General features: G+C 41.9%; 1 protein-coding gene across 3 annotated transcripts in view; it reads right to left on the reverse strand.

The window, feature by feature from the left end:
• Positions 1 to 19,058, reverse strand: part of LOC111147268 (engulfment and cell motility 1) — a 524,081-nt gene that overhangs the window by 347,480 nt on the left and 157,543 nt on the right. For all 3 annotated transcript variants that reach the window (XM_022503209.1, XM_022503208.1, XM_022503207.1), the window contains exons 5-7: positions 18,012 to 18,062; positions 13,920 to 14,089; positions 2,329 to 2,364 (exon numbers count right to left, since the gene is read on the reverse strand). In XM_022503209.1, coding sequence (XP_022358917.1) covers positions 2,329 to 2,364; positions 13,920 to 14,089; positions 18,012 to 18,062 — 257 coding nt within the window. The remainder of the gene's footprint in view (positions 1 to 2,328; positions 2,365 to 13,919; positions 14,090 to 18,011; positions 18,063 to 19,058) is intronic.

Consider the following 19,058-nt stretch of genomic DNA (forward strand, 5'->3'; position numbering starts at 1 on the left):
AATCTCCAATTGGTTATTTTTTTATGGTTTCCATTTCTCTGCTAAGACTTCTCATCTGTGCACACATCACAGAAATACTTTCTTCTTTTAATATAGTTACAAACGTTGCTTTAGAATCTTCATTTGCTAATTCCAACACCTGGGTCATCTCAGACTCAGATTCTGGTACTTTCTTTATTTTGTTTTTCTTAAGAATGAGTCATATTTTCTTCTTCTTCACATATCTAGTTGTTTTTTTTTTTATTATATTCTGAACATTGGGAATAAAAGACTGCCAAGTCTCAAAATTTCAATTTTATTCTTCTGAAGAATGTTTTGTTAGAGCAGGAACAAACCTAGCTAGAATCAAATTCCCAAATTCTGTAGTGAATGGCAGTTTAAATCTCTTCTCAATTTTCATTTCCAGTTGCTATTTTTACCAGGCCCCCCAGGTTCCTCACACACATCTACACTCACACACATGTACATTTACACTACTGACTTGGGCCGATTTTACAGGTGGATGTATGTAGATATAGGGTCTCATATCCTCTGAACTTCCCTCCTTTCATGGATTTCCCCTCATGAGGTAGCTGCTCCATCAGCCCCAAACTATATCTTCTTAGTGTCCTACCAAGACTCAGGCTTTCAGCCACTCCATGCGTTATAACTACAGGAGCAGGGATCTTCAGGGAAAAGCTACAAACACATAAATCTCATCTGAGACTCATTTGTTCTTCCAAGGGTTGACCTCCTTCTTTCTGTCTACTTTGGGTTGCTATCCAGTTCCTTCAAGCAGTTGTTTTTAGGTGTTTTTGTTTACACTATTTTGTCCAGATTCTGTTATTGCTATCTGTATTAGCCTAATTAAGATATTCTGCCATTACCAGAATGAAGGCCCTGAACACTGATTTATTCTATGCTTGATAAATGAAAATCATGGTTCACATGTAGTCACACTTCCAGCATCCCTACATACCAAAAGATTAAAATTATTGGCAGATAAATTTTAAGAAATTACTCTGGCTTCAGAGCCCCCAAATTCCTTGACACTAGCAAGTCGTACGAGGTTGCTAGAGAAAAACTCAGTTTGAGTCCCATCTCCACCACCTGATTTTAATTTCTGCGTCAGTGAAGTAATTCTCATTATACTGATCTTGTGCAGTGGATAGAAGTGTGGATTAAAAGTAATGAGTGTAGGGGCGCCTGGGTGGCTCAGTGGGTTAAAGCCTCTGCCTTCGGCTCAGGTCATGATCCCAGGGTTCTGGGATCGAGCCCCGCATTGGGCTCTCTGCTCGGCTGGGAGCCTGCTTCCTCCTCTCTCTGCCTACTTGTGATCTCTAGCTGTCAAATAAATAAATAAAATCTTTAAAAAAAAAAAAAGTAATGAGTGTAAACATTGAGACAGTGCCCAGAACAAATTCTCATAAAAGAGGGCTTCTATTGCCATTACCATTAAGTGTGCCTACTATATTAAATACATATATCAAAAGAATATTTAAAAATTTTTATCCTAAAAACTCAGTAATGCTTTCCACTTTATTAGGATTTAGTAACTAAGGAGTATATACTTTTTTTCCTATGTGGAAGGGTAGGGGAAGGTGAATGACTGAGACCAGTTTTATGCACTTGAAGGCGATTGGAATTTTCTCTGAGGACTGAAAAAATAAGACACACATTTTCAGATGTTGCTCAGTCTTGCTTCTCAAATTGAAATTATCTGCTCAACAACTTGGCAAAATGGAAATTTGTTCCGCCCACTGGAGAGAGTTTGTTAGACCCTGTTTGGACTCACCTTGTTCAGTGGACAAGAAAGGCACCGAGGAGGAAAAGCGCTAAGAAAGAAGTTCTGAGATCTCCAGACACAATTATCATGCAATTCACTTGATAGAGGACTGAACACTTTCTGAGACTCCGAGTAAATAATTTTCATACCATACTTCAATCCTGAACTTTTTTTTTAATGTGGATCTTTTTCATACTGAGCCACTGAAGAAAATCAAAGACTTTTAACTTTGAACATCAGATAGGCCACAAAAAAGGAAGTTTTTGTTTAAAGTAATACATAAAATTATGCCTAGCCTCGCTCCCGGAGAAGGATAGCAATTCTGTTTTAATCATCGTGTGGCGACAAACATAAAATATCCTTTGACGACCAACCAAAAGAAAAGGGGGGGGGATAAATTTTTGAAGAACCTGTTAGTAAGAATATCAAACAAGCAAAAAAAAAAAATCACTTATTCAAAATATCTAGATGCATAGTTATAAGGTCAGTCAGAGGACAGGGTATAATTATGCAGAGAAGAAGAAGTGTTACATCGTCTATATTAATTGGTCATAAATTCTTACCAAGGCTTCATGATCTTCTGCAATTTCTGGTATCGTCTGCAAAATTTGAAAAAAAAAAAAACATATGAGGAGCATGTTTGAAAGCAATAATTTTTACACAAAGAACATATCTCGAAGAAAGGTCAGGATTACATATAGGGGAGATGTAACTGCCATGATGTAAATGACTTTATTCATTTCAAAACATTATTCAAAGTAATAAACTGGTGTTCCTCCAATGATGAGAAACAATCAAAAGATAGGAATTAAACTACTATAACCAACCCGCTGCATTAATTTAAGAGTAAAGGCAACCAGAACACTCCATTTAGATCAGAGTGAGTATGTGTTCAGAGGGGAGAAAATCCCTATATATAAGACCGGGCATATTTTCAATGGAAAAAAAAAAAAAGTGGAGCCAAAAGGTACTAGACCAATTCTTAAGTATAAGCTCAACACTGAATAAATAATTGATTATCTTTCTTTGGGAAAATGCCCACTAATTCCACTTTGACTTTTCTTGAGAAAAGACTGCCTCTTTGCAGGGAAGGTATCACAAGATACTGCACTAGTCTTGGACAACAGATGGAACTCTGTGATAGTACCCTGCAAAAATTGCAAGAAAGGACCACTATGCTTCTTAAAAAACTGAGGTCAAGAAGATGAGGAAACAAGTGATGTTCATCCTATCAAACCACTTCCCATCCCTCCAGTCTGCCATATTTCTCTGGTCTTAAGTATGTTCTTCCCTCTGTTTTGAATACCCTTCCCATCTAACCAGCTTGTTAGTTCTTCTAAGTTCTACTCCAAACTCCCCAGCTTCTAGGCTCCTCTGGGAACCCTTCCTGACCTCTGATTCCCCTTCCTTGACCAGACTGAGGGCGGCACTCTTACCCCCACGTGCTAAGAGAAACATCAGCTGTAGTATGACTTAGGTAGGACATCTCACTGTTCTTCCAGCCCCCTAAAGGCAGAGGCCTTCACCGTGACTAAGTACTATGTCAGGTCTGTGCAGAGTAGATAATAAGCAGCTGATGAATGATTTGGCTTTTCAGATGAAGTGAAGTTTCATTTTCATCCACATAAAATGTAACCACTTCAGAAACCTAACTGACCACAGGAGATCAGATCTTGTGTTTGGTAAATCAGGGGCAGGGGAGGAGGTATAAAAAATGCATATAGCCATCTTCTTCCTCTTCCCATCCCCCACCTTGACCTGTCTGTGAAAAGAAAAAAAAAAAAAAAAAAACTTACTAGCTTCCTTCCTTCTCTCCCTCAAAAAGCCTCTGGGCAGGGTAGAAGTAGTAGGTGACCAGCCCACCACAGGGAGGCACACTTGAGCAGAGGGTGGGCCCCCTCCCAGGGGCTGAGCACTACCGTCCACTAAAAGGAACTGGGTTCCTTGTAGAAATGACTCCTGCCAGGACTGAAGTAAGGAAAGTTCTAGATAAGCCTGGAACAGCTCCCTGAGCCAGAAAGGAACAAAGTGCCCAGAGAATAATGGGAGACAGGTCAGAAGGGCACAGAATGCTGCTTGAAGCTTCCATAGCTAAATCTGGGACAGAATGCGCACCAAAATAAATAATAACAGTGGCAGATCATAGCTTACTGAATTAAACAGGACCGAATGAGTCCACTGTTTCAAAGAGTGGTGTGCTGATACTGTTGCAGAGCCAAATCTCTGGGAGAAAACATTCAAATCTGATTTGTACTCTTTTCTATCCTCCATCCCGCAACCATTCCAAAATTATTTATTAATTAATTACAAGGTGAGGTAAACGTGTTACAGGAGAGACTCCCGGAAAGTGCTCTCTTAAGTGGTCAAAGTGAACACCAGTGATAAGACATTGAGTCCATCCACAGGCTGTAATGGAGAAACCACAAGCATCGGTGATAATTCCAGCCAAAGATGTACAATACGGGTTTACAACAACAAACCAACACAGGATAAACCTGCAGATAAAGACACCTGTGTTCCAACGGGAAACTGCGTTCTCTTCCCAGTTCTCAGACGCCAGCCCAGTTGTCTCTAAGTGTAGGCAGCTGGTGAATATGTACATGTAGACCTGTCTCGCAGTGATTTTATGGACTTCCTCCTTGCAGGTGAAAATGCAGTTTGCCTCAACTTACAATTGATTTCAACATCCCTTTGCTTCACATGAATTGGTGCCCTTTTGACTTGTCCTTTGAAACCGTTAAAACATCTGCCCCATTCCCTCACCTCACAGGAGTAGAATTGTTTGAACACGTGTCCAGTTTTATATCTGTGTGAGAGCCATCTTAAAACGTGCCAAAATCAGGAGAGAAAAGGAAACTCTTAAGGAATCATTTCGTATGGAACGAGATCAGGAAAAGACGGAATACCTGGTGCAAAGGTGATATCTGGACACAACAGAGACAAGTGTAAGACTTGATCTTGCCACTCTTCCAGTAAATAGGGAACTGTTCAGTTAATTAAACAAGGAGGCCATTAACTGGGGTGGCCCTGAGGCTGGAGGCCTATATAAGCAAACCAAAATCTAAGCCTGTAAATGCTACAAGGTTGAAAAACAAAACAAAACAAAAAACAAAAAATGCTATCTATGGACAACCAATCACAAACATCCAGCTAGACTTTAAGTTGCAGCCAGTCAAATAATTGCTTTGTTTTGCTTCCTCCTCTTCTGTATAAAAGTCTTTCCCCTGGGGGCACCTGGGTGGCTCAGTTGTTAAGCATCTGCCTTTGGCTCAGGTCATAATCCCGGGGTCCTGGGATAGAGCCCTGTGTCAGGTTCCCTGCTCAGCGGGCAGCCTGCTTCTCCCTCTCCCACTCCCCCTGCTTGTGTTCTCTGTCTGTCTCTCTCTCAATATACTCATTTTTAAAAGAAATAGGCCAGGAACAAATGAGTCTAGAAAGGCTGATATTTCAGGGTAGCCAGAAGCCTCTCTCACCTGAGCCAAGGTACGGCATTCTGTTCCCTGGCAGAAGACAATCTCCTCTCTAAACAGGCTGTGAGACCTTCTCCCGTTTCCATTTTTGCTTCCAGGGTGATACTGAATAACTAGCTTGGGCAAGCTCACCCTGAACGTCCCTGTTAATCACTATCGTGAGAACATACCGATCCCACCTCCCTCTATATTCCCATCAAGCAGAATGTGTAGAAGAATGTGTTGTCCAGGCTTCAGGGTCAGGGGCTCCTGGAGAGGCCCAGCCCAGAGCGTCTCCTTTGCACTGAAGGGTGTCCAGATGGCAGGCCTTGATCTCCTTGGAACGCTGGCCATGCGAGAAGGGAGAGGCGGAAGATCGCTGCCAGGCTAAGCTGCTGTGCTGTCAAAGCTGGCTGCACAGAGATCCCAGCAGCCGACGCTTTCTTCACTGCTTCTGTCCTCCTTGTTTACAAGTTTCCCCAATCAACCTGTCTCGACTGCTGTCTCTGGGTCTCTTCTTTGGCCTCACTGGACTATCATGCACCCTTGACTTGGAGTCTGCTGGGGTATGGCTGCACAGATAGACAAAGACCCAGGGACAAAGCAAAGAGCGCTGGGAAGGGGGAAGATCCAGTGTAAGGAATTTTCTGCTGCACAACCGCTGACAAAGCCCAAGAGGACTGACCTCTTCCGGGTTCATGATGCAAATTTCTGGCCTGGCCCCAGACGGGCTGTTCCAGTTGGAACTCCCTGCACTCTGCAGAGTGCGGAATCCAAGAAATCGGGCAGATGATCTGGGGAGACCCAGCGGTCTTCACAGCTGGGGCCCCAAGACCACACGGAGCAGCTTCTTTCTGTCCAGAGAGCTGTTGGCTCCTCCCTGTGGCCTCTGTCCAAGGTGAAGTGCAGGACACGCACCGTGTGACCTGTACTTAGCTGCTCGACAGGGAGTCGCTCATCAGCTTGGCCTGGCTCGGGCCTTCCAGAATAGCCAAGGTTTACGAGAGACACCAAATTCTTAGAATTAAGAGCATGAAGTTAGAGCTGAGAATCCATGCCCACAGAGGTTAACAAAGTTACTTTGTTAAAAACAAACGAAGTCATCTTTTGTGTGAAGATGAAGTTCAAAAAAGGTCACACATAGTCCAAAACTGTCATATCCATCTTTGTATTTTCCCCCACACACCTTCTCCGGTGTGCCTCACCCCACGTCAGAAACACTCAGCACACTCAAGTGATACACACTTAACTAAATGAATAAAATCCACAAATCCATTGTCAACTGTGGGTGCTAGGCAACATCAATGCCAAGACATCATTCAGGTGCTTAATTCAAGTCATACATCAATTTTCACATCTCCTAAGGAATGGCTGTAGCTCTGATTCGGGCCTGGAAAAAATGAGTCGCATAATGAAAGTTTCATATGAAACTGTCTGTGTGTTAATGAATGCTGACAACAAGTTTTATGAACACAAACACACAGAGCTATACATATGCACCATCAAAGGTCCTCATCTGTGTCCATATGGAGGACAGAATGGTGAGGGGACTAATAATTTATACAATTAACATTGTTTTTTAAGACAATAACTTGAGAGCTTTTGACATATCTCTCAAATAAACTCTGGAACTCTCTCCACTGTTTCTAATACCGCCAAATTTTGGAGAAATGACTTCAACCAAAAAAAAAAAGCACTTATAAATTCCCCAGATTAGTGAGAACCCCTCACTATCTCACTGCTATTTTTCTTAGGAAAGCTAGAATCCCTGAGGGACGACCAGCCCAGTACTGGCCAGGGTGTTAGAAATGGACAGATTCCCCCACAAGGAGTAAAGTATAAAAAAGGATATTTCATCGAACTGCAGGGCTGTTCTTATTTGTAAAACAGCTTTAAAATCTGTATATCCTAGGGCGCCTGGGTGGCTCAGTTGGTTAAGTGACTGCCTTCAGCTCAGGTCATGATCCCAGAGTCTCAAGATCGAGTCCTGCATCGGTATCCCTGCTCAGCAGGGAGTCTGCTTCTCCCTCTGATCCTCCCCCCCACACTGTGCTCTCTCTCTCTCTCTCTCTCTCTCTCTCAAATAAATATAATCTTAAAAAAAAAAGTGTTAATGTGTAAAATCTTTTAAAAAATCCTCTGAATCAGGAATCATATTCCAACAAAATAACTTAAATATTCACAAAGATTTTTCTAGAAGAAAAACAGATTAGAGAACGTGAAAAAGACCCCAAGATAATGGAAATGTCCAACAACGGTGGAATGGTTAACCATACTGTGTACATCCTTCAAATTGTCACACTGTACCACAACTATACCTCAACAAAGTTCTAAAAATGAAATAATATACAAACAACACAAACGATGATGGAAATAATATTAATTACATGGAAATATTATTAGGTATAAAAAGGCAACTACAAAGAGTGTGCACATTATAATTCTTCTTTTGTAAAGCCTGTGCATGTGTGCGTATACCTAAAAGAAATTAAAAAAATGGGGCGCCTAGATGGCTCAGTCAGTTTAGCATCTGCCTTCGGGTGAGGTCATGATCCCGGGGTCCTGGAATCGAGCCCAGCACTGGGCTCTCCGCTCAGTTGGCAGCAAGTCTGCTTCTCCTTCTCCCTTTGTGATCTCTCTCACTTTCTCTCTCAAATAAATAAATAAAATCTTAAAATATATATATATATAAAAGAAATGCAAAAAGGATATATACCACAATATTAAAAATGTCTCTGGGAAGGCAGATTACAAATGATTCTTATTTTCCTCCTCTGTTTACTTATATTTATTTTTTAAGATTTTGTTTATTTATTTGACAGACAGAGATCACAAGTAGGCAGAGAAGCAGGCAGAGAGAGAGGGGGGAAGCAGGCTCCCTGCTGAGCAAAGAGGCTTTAACACTGAGCCACCCAGGCACCGCTACTTATATTTATTTCTTAAATAATATAATTTTTTTTTTATTAAGGATAGAAAGCTAATTCAAAAGACTGTCTTGAGTTTTTTGTAAACACATGAATTTAACTTTTTTTCTCTCTTGACTTCTCTGCCCAGGGTGGTGCTACAGCTTACTCATATTCCAACAGCGTAATTTTCCTGTCACATAGCCAAGTGGGAAGGAAACTGTAAGAATCCTGCCCTTTCATTCTTGGAAATGTTCCCCCTGTTCTTCTGTTTAGCACTGGAAGGACACGAGATAAACTATCCTCTTGACCATGTGTGTGGAGGCACAGACAAAGAACATGGTGTTTTATTGAAAGCCCAAGAAAGGCAGTGTTAGTCACTACACTGGGCTCAGGGTGGCAGGTATGATTCTTTTCTTTCAATTAAAATAAAATATTTCATTTTATTTTTCATGTACTGAGCTGTAACTGGCATACAATATCATGTTAGTTTCGGGTATATAACAGAGCAAATCCACATTTGAATACATTGTGAAAGGATCACCACAGTGTCTACTTACCATCTGTCACCATACAAAGTCAATACAATGTTACTGCCTGTATTCCCCATGCTGTACATTACATCACGGTGACTTGTTTATTTTATACTTGAATGTGTGTGCTTCTTCATCTCTGCCACCCATCCTGCCTACCCTCCAAGCTCTTTCCTCTCTAGCAACCACCAATCTGTTCCCTGTAACGATAAGTCTGGGCTTAGTTTGTTTTTGTTTTTCAGATTCCATGTGTAAGTGAAATCATATGGTGTTTGCCCTTCTTTGACTGACTTGTATTACTTAGTTTAACACCCTCTAGGTCCATCCACGTTGTCACAAATGGCTGAGTACTACTCTATCATACCTATATATATGTATGCCTATACACACACACACACACACACACACACACACATATACACACATATATATACACATCTTTATCCATTCATCCATCAGTGATCAGTGGACATCTCGGCTGTTTCCGTATCTTGGATATTTTAAGTAACGCTGCAATAAGCACGGGGGGGTGTGTACCTTTTCAAATTAATGTTTTCATTGTCTTCAGATAGATACCTAAGTTGTCCAATTGCTGGATCAAATGGTAGTTTTAATTGTAATGTTTTGAGGAACATCCACACTGTTTTCCAGAGGGGCTGTACCAATTTAGGGTCCCACCAACCATGTACAAGGGTTCACTTTTCGCCACATGCTCTCCAACCCTTGTTATTTCTTGTTTCAACAGCAGTGATTCTGACAGGTGTAAGCTAAATTCTCACTGCGGTTTGGGTTTGCTTGCCCCTGATGACGAGTGCTGTGGAGCCTCTTTCAAGTACCTGTTGGCCATCTGTATGTATTCTCTGGACGAATGACTAATCAGATACTCTGCCCATTTTTTTAATAGATTTTATTTTTTTATTTTTTTAAAGGTTTTATTTATTTATTTGACAGACAGAGATCACAAGTAGGCAGAGACACAGGCAGAGAGAGAGGAGGAAGCAGGCTCCCTGCTGAGCAGAGAGCCCAATGTGGGGCTCGATCCCAGGACCCTGAGATCATGACTGAGCCAAAGGCAGAGGCTTAACCCACTGAGCCACCCAGGCACTCCCCTCTGCCCATTTTTTAACCGGGCTGTTTTTTGTTATTGAGTTATATGAGCTCTTTAGAGGTTTTGGATATTGACCCCTTGAGAGAAGTGTCTAAGTACCTGCTTTTAAAAAAAACACTGTCCACTCCTTGACTTTCCTTATCTGACACCACTGCCTTTCTCAGGCTGAGCCAACACATTTCGCCACAGCTTCACTTGCTTCCACACATATGTTTCAAGCTTAGACTAGGAAGGGAATTTCTAAATTCCACAAGGAAGGAAAAATTCAGTTCAGGTTTTAGACACTATGCCCCGCCAAAGTGACACTCCCCTTGCTCCTCTGTTGCTCGTTTTGCCCCATGGCCCCTTCTGAGACCAACTGGAGAGAGAGACCTTTAAAATCTCAGCCTTGAGTAATGATAAGCAGGTGAGTAATCTTTGAATCTCATTATGGCTCCAAGTCAGGGGGAAAATTCCAGCTACATTTCTTCAGTGTTTCCTAAAAATTTCCACAGGTCCTACTTGGGCAACCTCTGCCTTCCCCCGCTGGAAATGTGCCCAGGAGTCACAGCGAAATATATTCCAAATTGCAGGATCTATTTAATTTGTACAGTTTCTGTTCCCAAAGTTGCCTATTAATTAATTAAAGTCTTGCTATAAGCTTAATTGAGAAGCCAGGCTTCCTTATAAGAAAAAAATGTCTTTCTCTCATCTTTTTAATCTGAGCCAAAGAGCTGAATAATGGCCAGGCATCGAATAAGCAGCTTCTTAAAATGAGCTGTGGGATCCAGCAGAATGAGGCAGAAGGCCGCGTGGCTCCAGCACCTCCTTCCTCCAGCCCCGAAAGGAGCCTCACTTTGATCTGACACGAGTCGGTGAGGAGGACACCAAACGCGAGTCAGAGAGACACCATTCCTCTCAGAAACAGAGGGCAACGGGAACGCGTGAGAGAGAAATACAAACCAGAACTCGCCCAAGATCTGGCCTCGGGTCGTTTGTCTGTCTGAAACCCAGCTGCATGGAACAAATTAACACGGCTTGCAGATCACAAATTGTTAAAATACTAATAACTATAATAACGCTTTTCAAAAAAAAAAGGAATTCAATGACAACGGTTCTCATAAAGCACATGCGGTGTCAACATCCTCTCCGGTTATCTGTGTGCAACATGGAGACAGAATTCAGACGTGCCTCCCCAGTCCTCAGTCCGAGGAGGAATGGCTCTTTGGGGGCCCCTCTACAGATCGAGATGAATTATAGGGCAAGGCAATGACACGGATACTAAGCAATAATGTTGACAAGACAAATACAGAGCATCAGTGTTCACTCTTTTTCTTCTCAAGCAGAAAGGACGGTGTCCCTGTGAGGGGTGTTAGAGCCTAAACTGTGGTCCCTTAGAATTCGTATCTTGAGCCCCTGTCTCCCAGTCCCTCAAAATGGGACAGCAGTTAGAGATGGAGCCTTTAAAGAGGGGATGAAGTTAAAATAAGGCCATGAGGGTGTGTCCTAATCCAATCTGACTGGTGTCTTCATAAGAAAAGGAAATGTGGACCTTCAGAGAGGTTCACTCAGGAATGAGTGACGCAGAGGAAAGGCCACGTGAGGGCAGAGCCGGAAGGTGGCCACCAGCAAACCAAGGAGACCACAGGAGAAACCAATGCTGCCAACACCTTGATCGTGGACTTCCAGCCCCCACAACTATGAGACAATACATCTCTGTTGTGTAAGCTACAGCCTGTGGTATTTTGTTATGGCTGCCTAGCAAACAAATATAATGGAAATTTAAAAAAACAAAAAACAATAACAGAAAAAAACCCGGAGCTCCTAATGTGCATTTTTCCTCGTGTCCAAAATATATAAATGCCAGCCTTGGCAGTCCCAGAGCTCGGCCCCAGCCCTCTATTCAGGGTATAAATCACATGGACCTCTGCTTTCAGTATATTTCACACTATAATTGCAATTATGATTGCAATTCTGCTAAATGTAGAAGCATTAACACTATCATTCTGAATGCTCAAGAGCTTAAGCCCCTGGATACTTAGGTATCTGTGATAAAAACACCTGGTGTTAGCAGGTTACACTACGACTGGCTCTAGCACCCTGCCTGCGATACATCAGTGACTCAGATAATAAATGTGGGGGCATCTTCACATACTCATTTAACACACTATAAATGTGACTGAGGGTGCACCCCCCCCCTCAAGGCTCACTGTCCCACCCCAATCAGTGATTCTGCAGGACCTTCCATATGTGGCACCCACATGAAGTCATCTACAGCGACCAGCGAAGGTGATTATAATCACAGCTCCCACTCCCTTGCTCACTCTTACCAAAGAATGAGGGATCCGAACCATTCTGCACCATACCTCAGCCTGGGGCATCCAAAACTGATGAAACGTTTTCTCCTTTTCCTTAGTCAAGTCCCTTAGATCCAAAAACTTACTCAAATTCCCCTGAGCTGTTTCAAACTCCAGCTCCAATTTATAGCAGGCACCCCGAGATTCCTGTAAACCCCAGAATTTGAGTTTCCCTGCTCTGCTCCAAATTGATGTTCGCCAAACGTTTAATGAGCTGAGTTTCAGCCCTCATTAAAAAAAAAATAAACAGGGGCACCCGGGTGGCTCAGTGGGTTAAGCCTCTGCCTTTGGCTCAGGTCATGATCTCAGGGTCCTGGGATCGAGCCCCACATCGGGCTCTCTGCTCAGACGGGAGCCCTCTGCCTGCCTCTCTGCCTACTCATGATCTCTCTCTCTGTCAAATAAATAAATAAAATCTTTTTTAAAAAATTAAAAAAATAAACAAAACCTGTCTACAATCAACCCTCTCCAAATCACCTAAGCCTGCTTGCCAATAAAAAAAAAAAAAAAAAAGAATCTGTCAAAAGTGCTACCTGCAGAGGCCACATGTAGGAGATGGAAGGAAAGAACAAAGGAACAAAAGAATGAAGGAAAGGAGAGGATTGAGATGGGTCTGCAACACGCGCGGTCAACAACTCATTCTTTGCATCACCAGGTACTGAAGAGACATGTAAATGGCCCAGGCTTAAACCCCAATTCTCAGGGACATTTAACTCTTTCCTCATAAATATCTATACCAACTTTGCACATCACTGATTTAGCATATTAATATCTAATTAACTTTCATGGCATCGTCACATGGTCTAATTTACATATTCTAATAGTGAATGCCAGTCTCACCTGACCACTTGGGAATGAGCAGATACCTGAGAACCCTACCCTGGCGTCCGGTGGTCAGGGGAGCTATCTGTCCACACATGCAAGAGTCAGCCTCATCTGGCTCCTTACACTCCCCAATCACACCACAAAATCAAAGCCTTCCCTGAGAACGTGAGCTCCCCAAGGAGAAATGCCCATCCCTTTCCTATGATGGAACTCGAACTCCTTCAGGCCCCACTCACTGACACCCCCTCCGTCGGTTTCCGTGAGCTGTAACTGGTCCCACCTCTGGACTCCCCACCCTCAGAAGGAATTAGATGTCACTTGAATTCTGCCGCCATGTATTTTTTAATGGCAAGCCTCACATCTTCTTAAATTCTACCAACTTCCACTCTTTGCACGCAGTATTTAATAAATACTGTATTTAATTTTAAATAATTAAGGATATATACTTCATCATTTAAATGATAATTTTTTTAAGGAAGCCCCATGCCCACCACAGAGCCCAGCATGGGGCTGGAAACCACGACCCTGAGATCAAGACCTGAGCTAAGATCAGGAGTCAGATGCTTAAATGACTGAGCCACCCAGGTGCCCCTCAAATGATAATTTTTTTAAAAAAATCACTTCAGGGATGCTATTTTGACCTGGTCTAAGACTCCGGAACATAAGGATTTGGGGGAGTGGAGCGGTCAATTTCTGGTCTTTAAAACTAGAAAGTGCAGGGTGCCTGGGTGGCTCCGTGGGTTAAAGCCTCTGCCTTCGGCTCAGGTCCTGGGATCGAACCCCACGTCTGGCTCTCTGCTCAGTGGGGAGCCTGATTCCCTTCCCCTCTCTCTCTGCCTGCCTCTATGCCTACTTGTGATCTCTGCCTGTCAAATAAATAAATAAATAAATCTTTAAAAAAAAAAAAAAAACTAGAAAGTTCAAGTGCAAGGAAAGTAACTAATACCCAGAATACTGGAGAGAATAGAACAGACTCAAAGTCTGAATAAAAGATGCTTACTCGGTGCCGCTTTCAACCATCTGTGTGAGGAGAGAGATGCCATCGAGATTTATGAACTCCTGGGCAAACGTGACATCCCGGGAGAGGCTGGCTAAGTCCTTCAAGGCCTCCAGCTTGGCGTCCATACTCGACGACTGGATTCGTTCATGGAGCTGTTGGGCGTTTTGAGCCTCGTTGAGGACAAAAACAAAGGGAAGAGTGTTCACAGAGGAAACCCCAACTGACAAAAAATTACCGTTTCGTTGAAAAACGAAGACACTGAGGCCAAAGCACGAGACCATATGCATACTCTGTACCAAGGGCAGGTTTCCAACCATAATGACTCTGCCTTCAGGCAACGGCTGTTAACGTCATGACGGGAATCAACACTTTCCTGACAGAGCCCATATTTCCATCTCTTGGAAAAGCAAGAGCACAAAAACAATAAAGCCCCAGAAATGGAACTGGAGCAGCAGGGAGGAGGAGGAAATGGGGAAAACATTTACCTTTTAAGTAAAATTATTATCTACAAATGACAAAAAGCTATTTGCTTAGTTAAGCAATTACACAAATTTATGCAACACGTTCACCTGTTCAGTCAATACTCTGCGTAAAAACTGCCAACACACCGTGTTCAAAAGCTTCATTAGACGCCCAAGTGATCTTTCCCGGTTACTGAACATTTTCCAGCACAACACAATGGTGCTTATAAATTTCACTTTTCAACACCATGTGTTTCACAGGCATCGGCTAATTACTGCATAAATATAAAATAGAATAATTTGGAAACCAAATTAGCCGCTTTGCCTAAAATTAGACTTCTTTTTACGGCATCTGCCCTTGGCTACTATACACAGGGCAGGGAGGGATGGAAATATATTGGAGGAGCTGACCTTCTGGATAATAACTTACAGTTTAGATTTCAGGAATGGTTTTCATATCTACTTTTCAGCTGGGGCAGACAGGAAGAAAAATAAAATATTAAATTTTTCTGCCTGTATTTCTCTGCTTAATGGAAATAACTCAACATCTGTTGTACTTATTATTTAACTCAAAATTGCAATGTGCCATTACCATCTTCATATTCTCCCTCTTGGCTACTGGCTTTCTTCTCTAAACGTGTTATATTTCAGAGGAAGAGGAAGAGGGGATAGTTGTCCCCAACAGTGAGGTATCTTCTGAACAGAAACTCCTGAGAATGATCCAAGGAGCCCCCCCCATGAGCTCTAACGGGGTTAAGATTGCAGACGGAAAGAAGGGAATCCACCCAGGTTCTGACAGCAAAGGTTCTCCACCCTATTGGGCTCCACGGCCAGGGACCCCTCCCTCCCTGCCCAGGTCCCCCTTCACTTCATCTGGAAGTAGTCCCCAGGAGAGAAGGGGACCCAGCAGAGAAACTAATGCCAAATCTTCAGAGACCAAGACAGGAATGAACCCCACACCCTCCCCAACTTGGTCAGAGACACACGGTAGTCTCCCATCATAACCATCAACTGACACGTTGCATCAGAAACAAGAAGGGGGAGAAGGAAGGAGGAGAACGAGAACTCTCTACTCACTCACAGATCCCTAGATATCTGACAAATCACCCCAACCCCAAATCCTATGTTTTTAAGGGGGTTAATGGAGAGTTGAGCAAGAATCACTTCATCTTTTAAAATCACTCAAAGATACATTGTTCTTACAATTTCCAAATGGACATACAGCATTAACATGTATTTAAACCAAGTGGATGACTTTGAATTCCTTGAAAAATACATTTTTCTCCAAGCAAGATTTCAGCATTTACTGTACAAATGATGATAATTAAGGAATACTCAAAGATTATCTCGCTGTCAGTATTAATTCTAACAGTGTTTGGGGCTGTTAATACTAGTAATAAAATCAGCAAAGTTACTTGGGGCCATTTATGAGCCACTATTCTAAATACCCTCGAGAAGGAATTCATTTAATCTACACAGTAATCCTATCAGGTAGGTGCCCTCACCATCTTCATTGTACACAGGAAACTGAAGGGCCAGAGAAGTTATGCAACTTAGCCAAGGTCACAGAGGCAGAAGTTGGCACAGATGCACATCACTTAAAGCAAGAGTGTGTGTACGTATGTGCACACACATGCATACACATGTAGGTGTGTGTGCATTCTGTCTGGCTCTAGGGAGAGTTCAGCCAAGGTAGAGGAAAGAACTGAACATTTTTATGGTATAACACCATTTGTTCATTTCTTTATGGTACACTAACACTTCCTAGCAAATTTGATGGAGACAGTTATGTTACTTTTTAACATTTTTTGTGTGTATATAAAAAGTGAAAGAGTTAGCATATGCTGACCCATATTTCTCAGTTAAACATAAAATAATAAAAAAAATCTACTAACAACAAGTGACATTTACAGAGCCAAAATATCTTGCTTATAGAATAATGCCTAGTTCTAGACCCTAGGGTTAACAGCTAAATTATAAAATGAGTGCTTAAAATGCAGATTCCTGGACCTCCTTTCTAGATATCGTAATTCGGTTTCTCTGCAGAGACCGGAACAGCAGCATTTTTAGAGTTCCACCAGTGATTCGGCTTGGGGACCCCTGCTCTTTAGAACACGTAAACCAGGATCCTCTAGGTGGACCCCATCTTATGATACTGACCTGTGTAGAATGTGTCAGTTACGATCTGAAGAGGACGGACTTTCGGGGTGCTGAAAAACCTCACCCTGCCAAACACCTAACCTTCTTCCAAGGAGTGGCTCACATTGTGGAAATGTTGTTCATGAGCCCATAGCAATAAAAAAAAGAATGAACATCTTCTTCTGCTTAGAGCAGATCTCGGTGTAAAAACCAAGCCTCTCTAATTCTAAGACCCAACAAAAGGCAAGGTGTACTCCTTCTGCCGGCCAGCAGAAGAGCAATTGTAACAGGATAAACAGCAACGACAAAAACCAGCTGAAACCATGCTCTAGAAATGTCAAATTAGCATTAATTCATGCTGACTAAAGTAAGGTCAATGCTAAGTCAGACAAAAATGTCTCAGCTCATCATGTGGTCATTGAAAAATGAGTATGAATGATGACTTCCAGTAAGTGGAGAAGAAGGCATCAGAAGACAGTCTGGCCAACTCCAGCCATGTATTCTGTGGAGCCTGTCGCTGTGTTTAGGTTCAAGATGTTATTGGGTAAAATGTTTAGGAGTTTTTAAGCCCCTCTAATGTAATTTTCAGCAAGAAGAATGTGTGGTAGTTACAGTACCCACAGTTTAACTTCAGCCAGATGCTTTTCCCAATTTTTAAATTTATTTTTAGCCTACCACATGGCTTCAGTGGAAACTGAAAATAAGAGTTAGACACAGTTTTTGTCACATATGCAGAGTGAAAATAGTAACACTTGGTGTATTTTGCGCAGATTATTTTTTAGGAAAGCAATAAAATGCACTGTGAAATAATCTAGTTTAAATATGCTAATGTTACTATCCAAAGTATCTACAAGCAAGGAAGAAAGATGAAGATAAGCAACACAGCCAGCTACAGTGGCCTAAATATTCTACAGCATTCTGGTGAGCAGCTCTTATTGGGGAGACCTTAAAGTGTCTTATCCAGATCAGCTGGCAATGGAACAGATTAAGTGGCAAGCATTTCGAAAACTACATTATTATCAATCATCATCATCACTGGCCAGAACTGGAAAATGCTTCAACACTCTCACTTTTCCACACAGACACACCCCGACTTTAAAGAGAGGTAATGGGCTATCTTTGGGTTTGTTTCCTTTGTTTGTTGACTGAATTTGCTTACAGGGCATTAGGTGGATGTGTCGAGCAGGTGGGTAAAACCCATCAGGGCAGCGGAGTTATCGTACCTGTAATATAAGAGCTACTGAAATGACCACCAAATGCAAACCTTAAAGTCCATTTCCTTGCTCTTAACCGGAAATAAAAGCTTCCTCCTCTGTAATGGGAAATATAAGGAAGGACCTTCCTGCCAACCCAGAATCCACAGGTCAGGACATGCCAGAGACCTTCTGTTTTGCACTCACATCACCCTCAAAAGTTAACATCTCTTAATCACATATAGCAGAACTGGAGAGCAAAGTATTTACTGGAAAGCTACACACTCAGGTCAACTTACTGGAGATGTGGTTAACCGAAGGATAGTGCCATTTTTTATTTCATTGCGATTCTGGAAAAGAAAAATAAAATCTTTGTAAATCTTCAAAGTTGAGAAGCCTGGTAAAAAGAGAGCAAAGGCAAAAATGATCTAGTAGTAACACTATATCATAAGAATTCTTACGACTCAGTTTATTATCACTTTATTTTCAAAATTATTGAGCGGTTTTTCATTATTTCAACAAAGAACTTTAAAGTGGGTCTCAGATGTATTAACTTTCTATCAAGTCATAGGTAACATTGAGCACAAAAGTGAATATGAATTCGAAGAATAGGCATATGGGGCCCAAGAACAGCACAAAAAAAGCAAGTTTGAAAGGTTATTTAGGAAATATGACCTAGCAATTCTGCTGGAGTTAAGGCATACATTTACACAAAAACTTGTACATGAATGTTCACAAAAACATTATTCATAATAGCCAAAAGTTGTAAACCACTCAAATGTCCATCAGCTGATGAATGGGTAAACAAAATGTAGTCTCGCCATTCAACAGAGTATTACTGGGCAATAAAAAGAAGTACTGATGCATGTTACAGCGTGAATGGACCTTGAAAACATTACACTAAGTAAAAGAATCCTGACACAAAGACCACGTATGTTATGATTCCATTTATATGAAATGTCCAGAATAAGCAAATCCACTGGGACAGAGAGGAGATTAGCTGTTTCCAGGGGCTGGTGGGCAGGGGTGGGGAGAATGAATGTTAATGGTTACAGGGTTTCTTTTCCAGGGGATGCAAATGTTCTGAAGTTGATTGTGGTGATGACTTCACAAATCTATGAATACATTAAAAACCACCGAATTGAACACTTTAAACAGTGGATTTGGGGGAATGTGACTTCTATCTCAGTAAAGCTATTTTTTGTAAAGTTTCTATTAAGGAATTTGCTTTCTTAACCTTTGCTGGCTCTAACTGCATGTTGCGTTGTTGTTGTTGTTTTTAAGATTTTATTTATTTCAATAGGAGGAGTGACAGAGGGAGAGGGAGAAGCAGGCTCCCTGCTCAG

The sequence above is a fragment of the Enhydra lutris genome, unplaced genomic scaffold, assembly GCF_002288905.1.
Source record: "Enhydra lutris kenyoni isolate GAN:26980312 unplaced genomic scaffold, ASM228890v2 scaffoldscaffold16, whole genome shotgun sequence".
Lineage (NCBI taxonomy): Eukaryota > Metazoa > Chordata > Mammalia > Carnivora > Mustelidae > Enhydra > Enhydra lutris.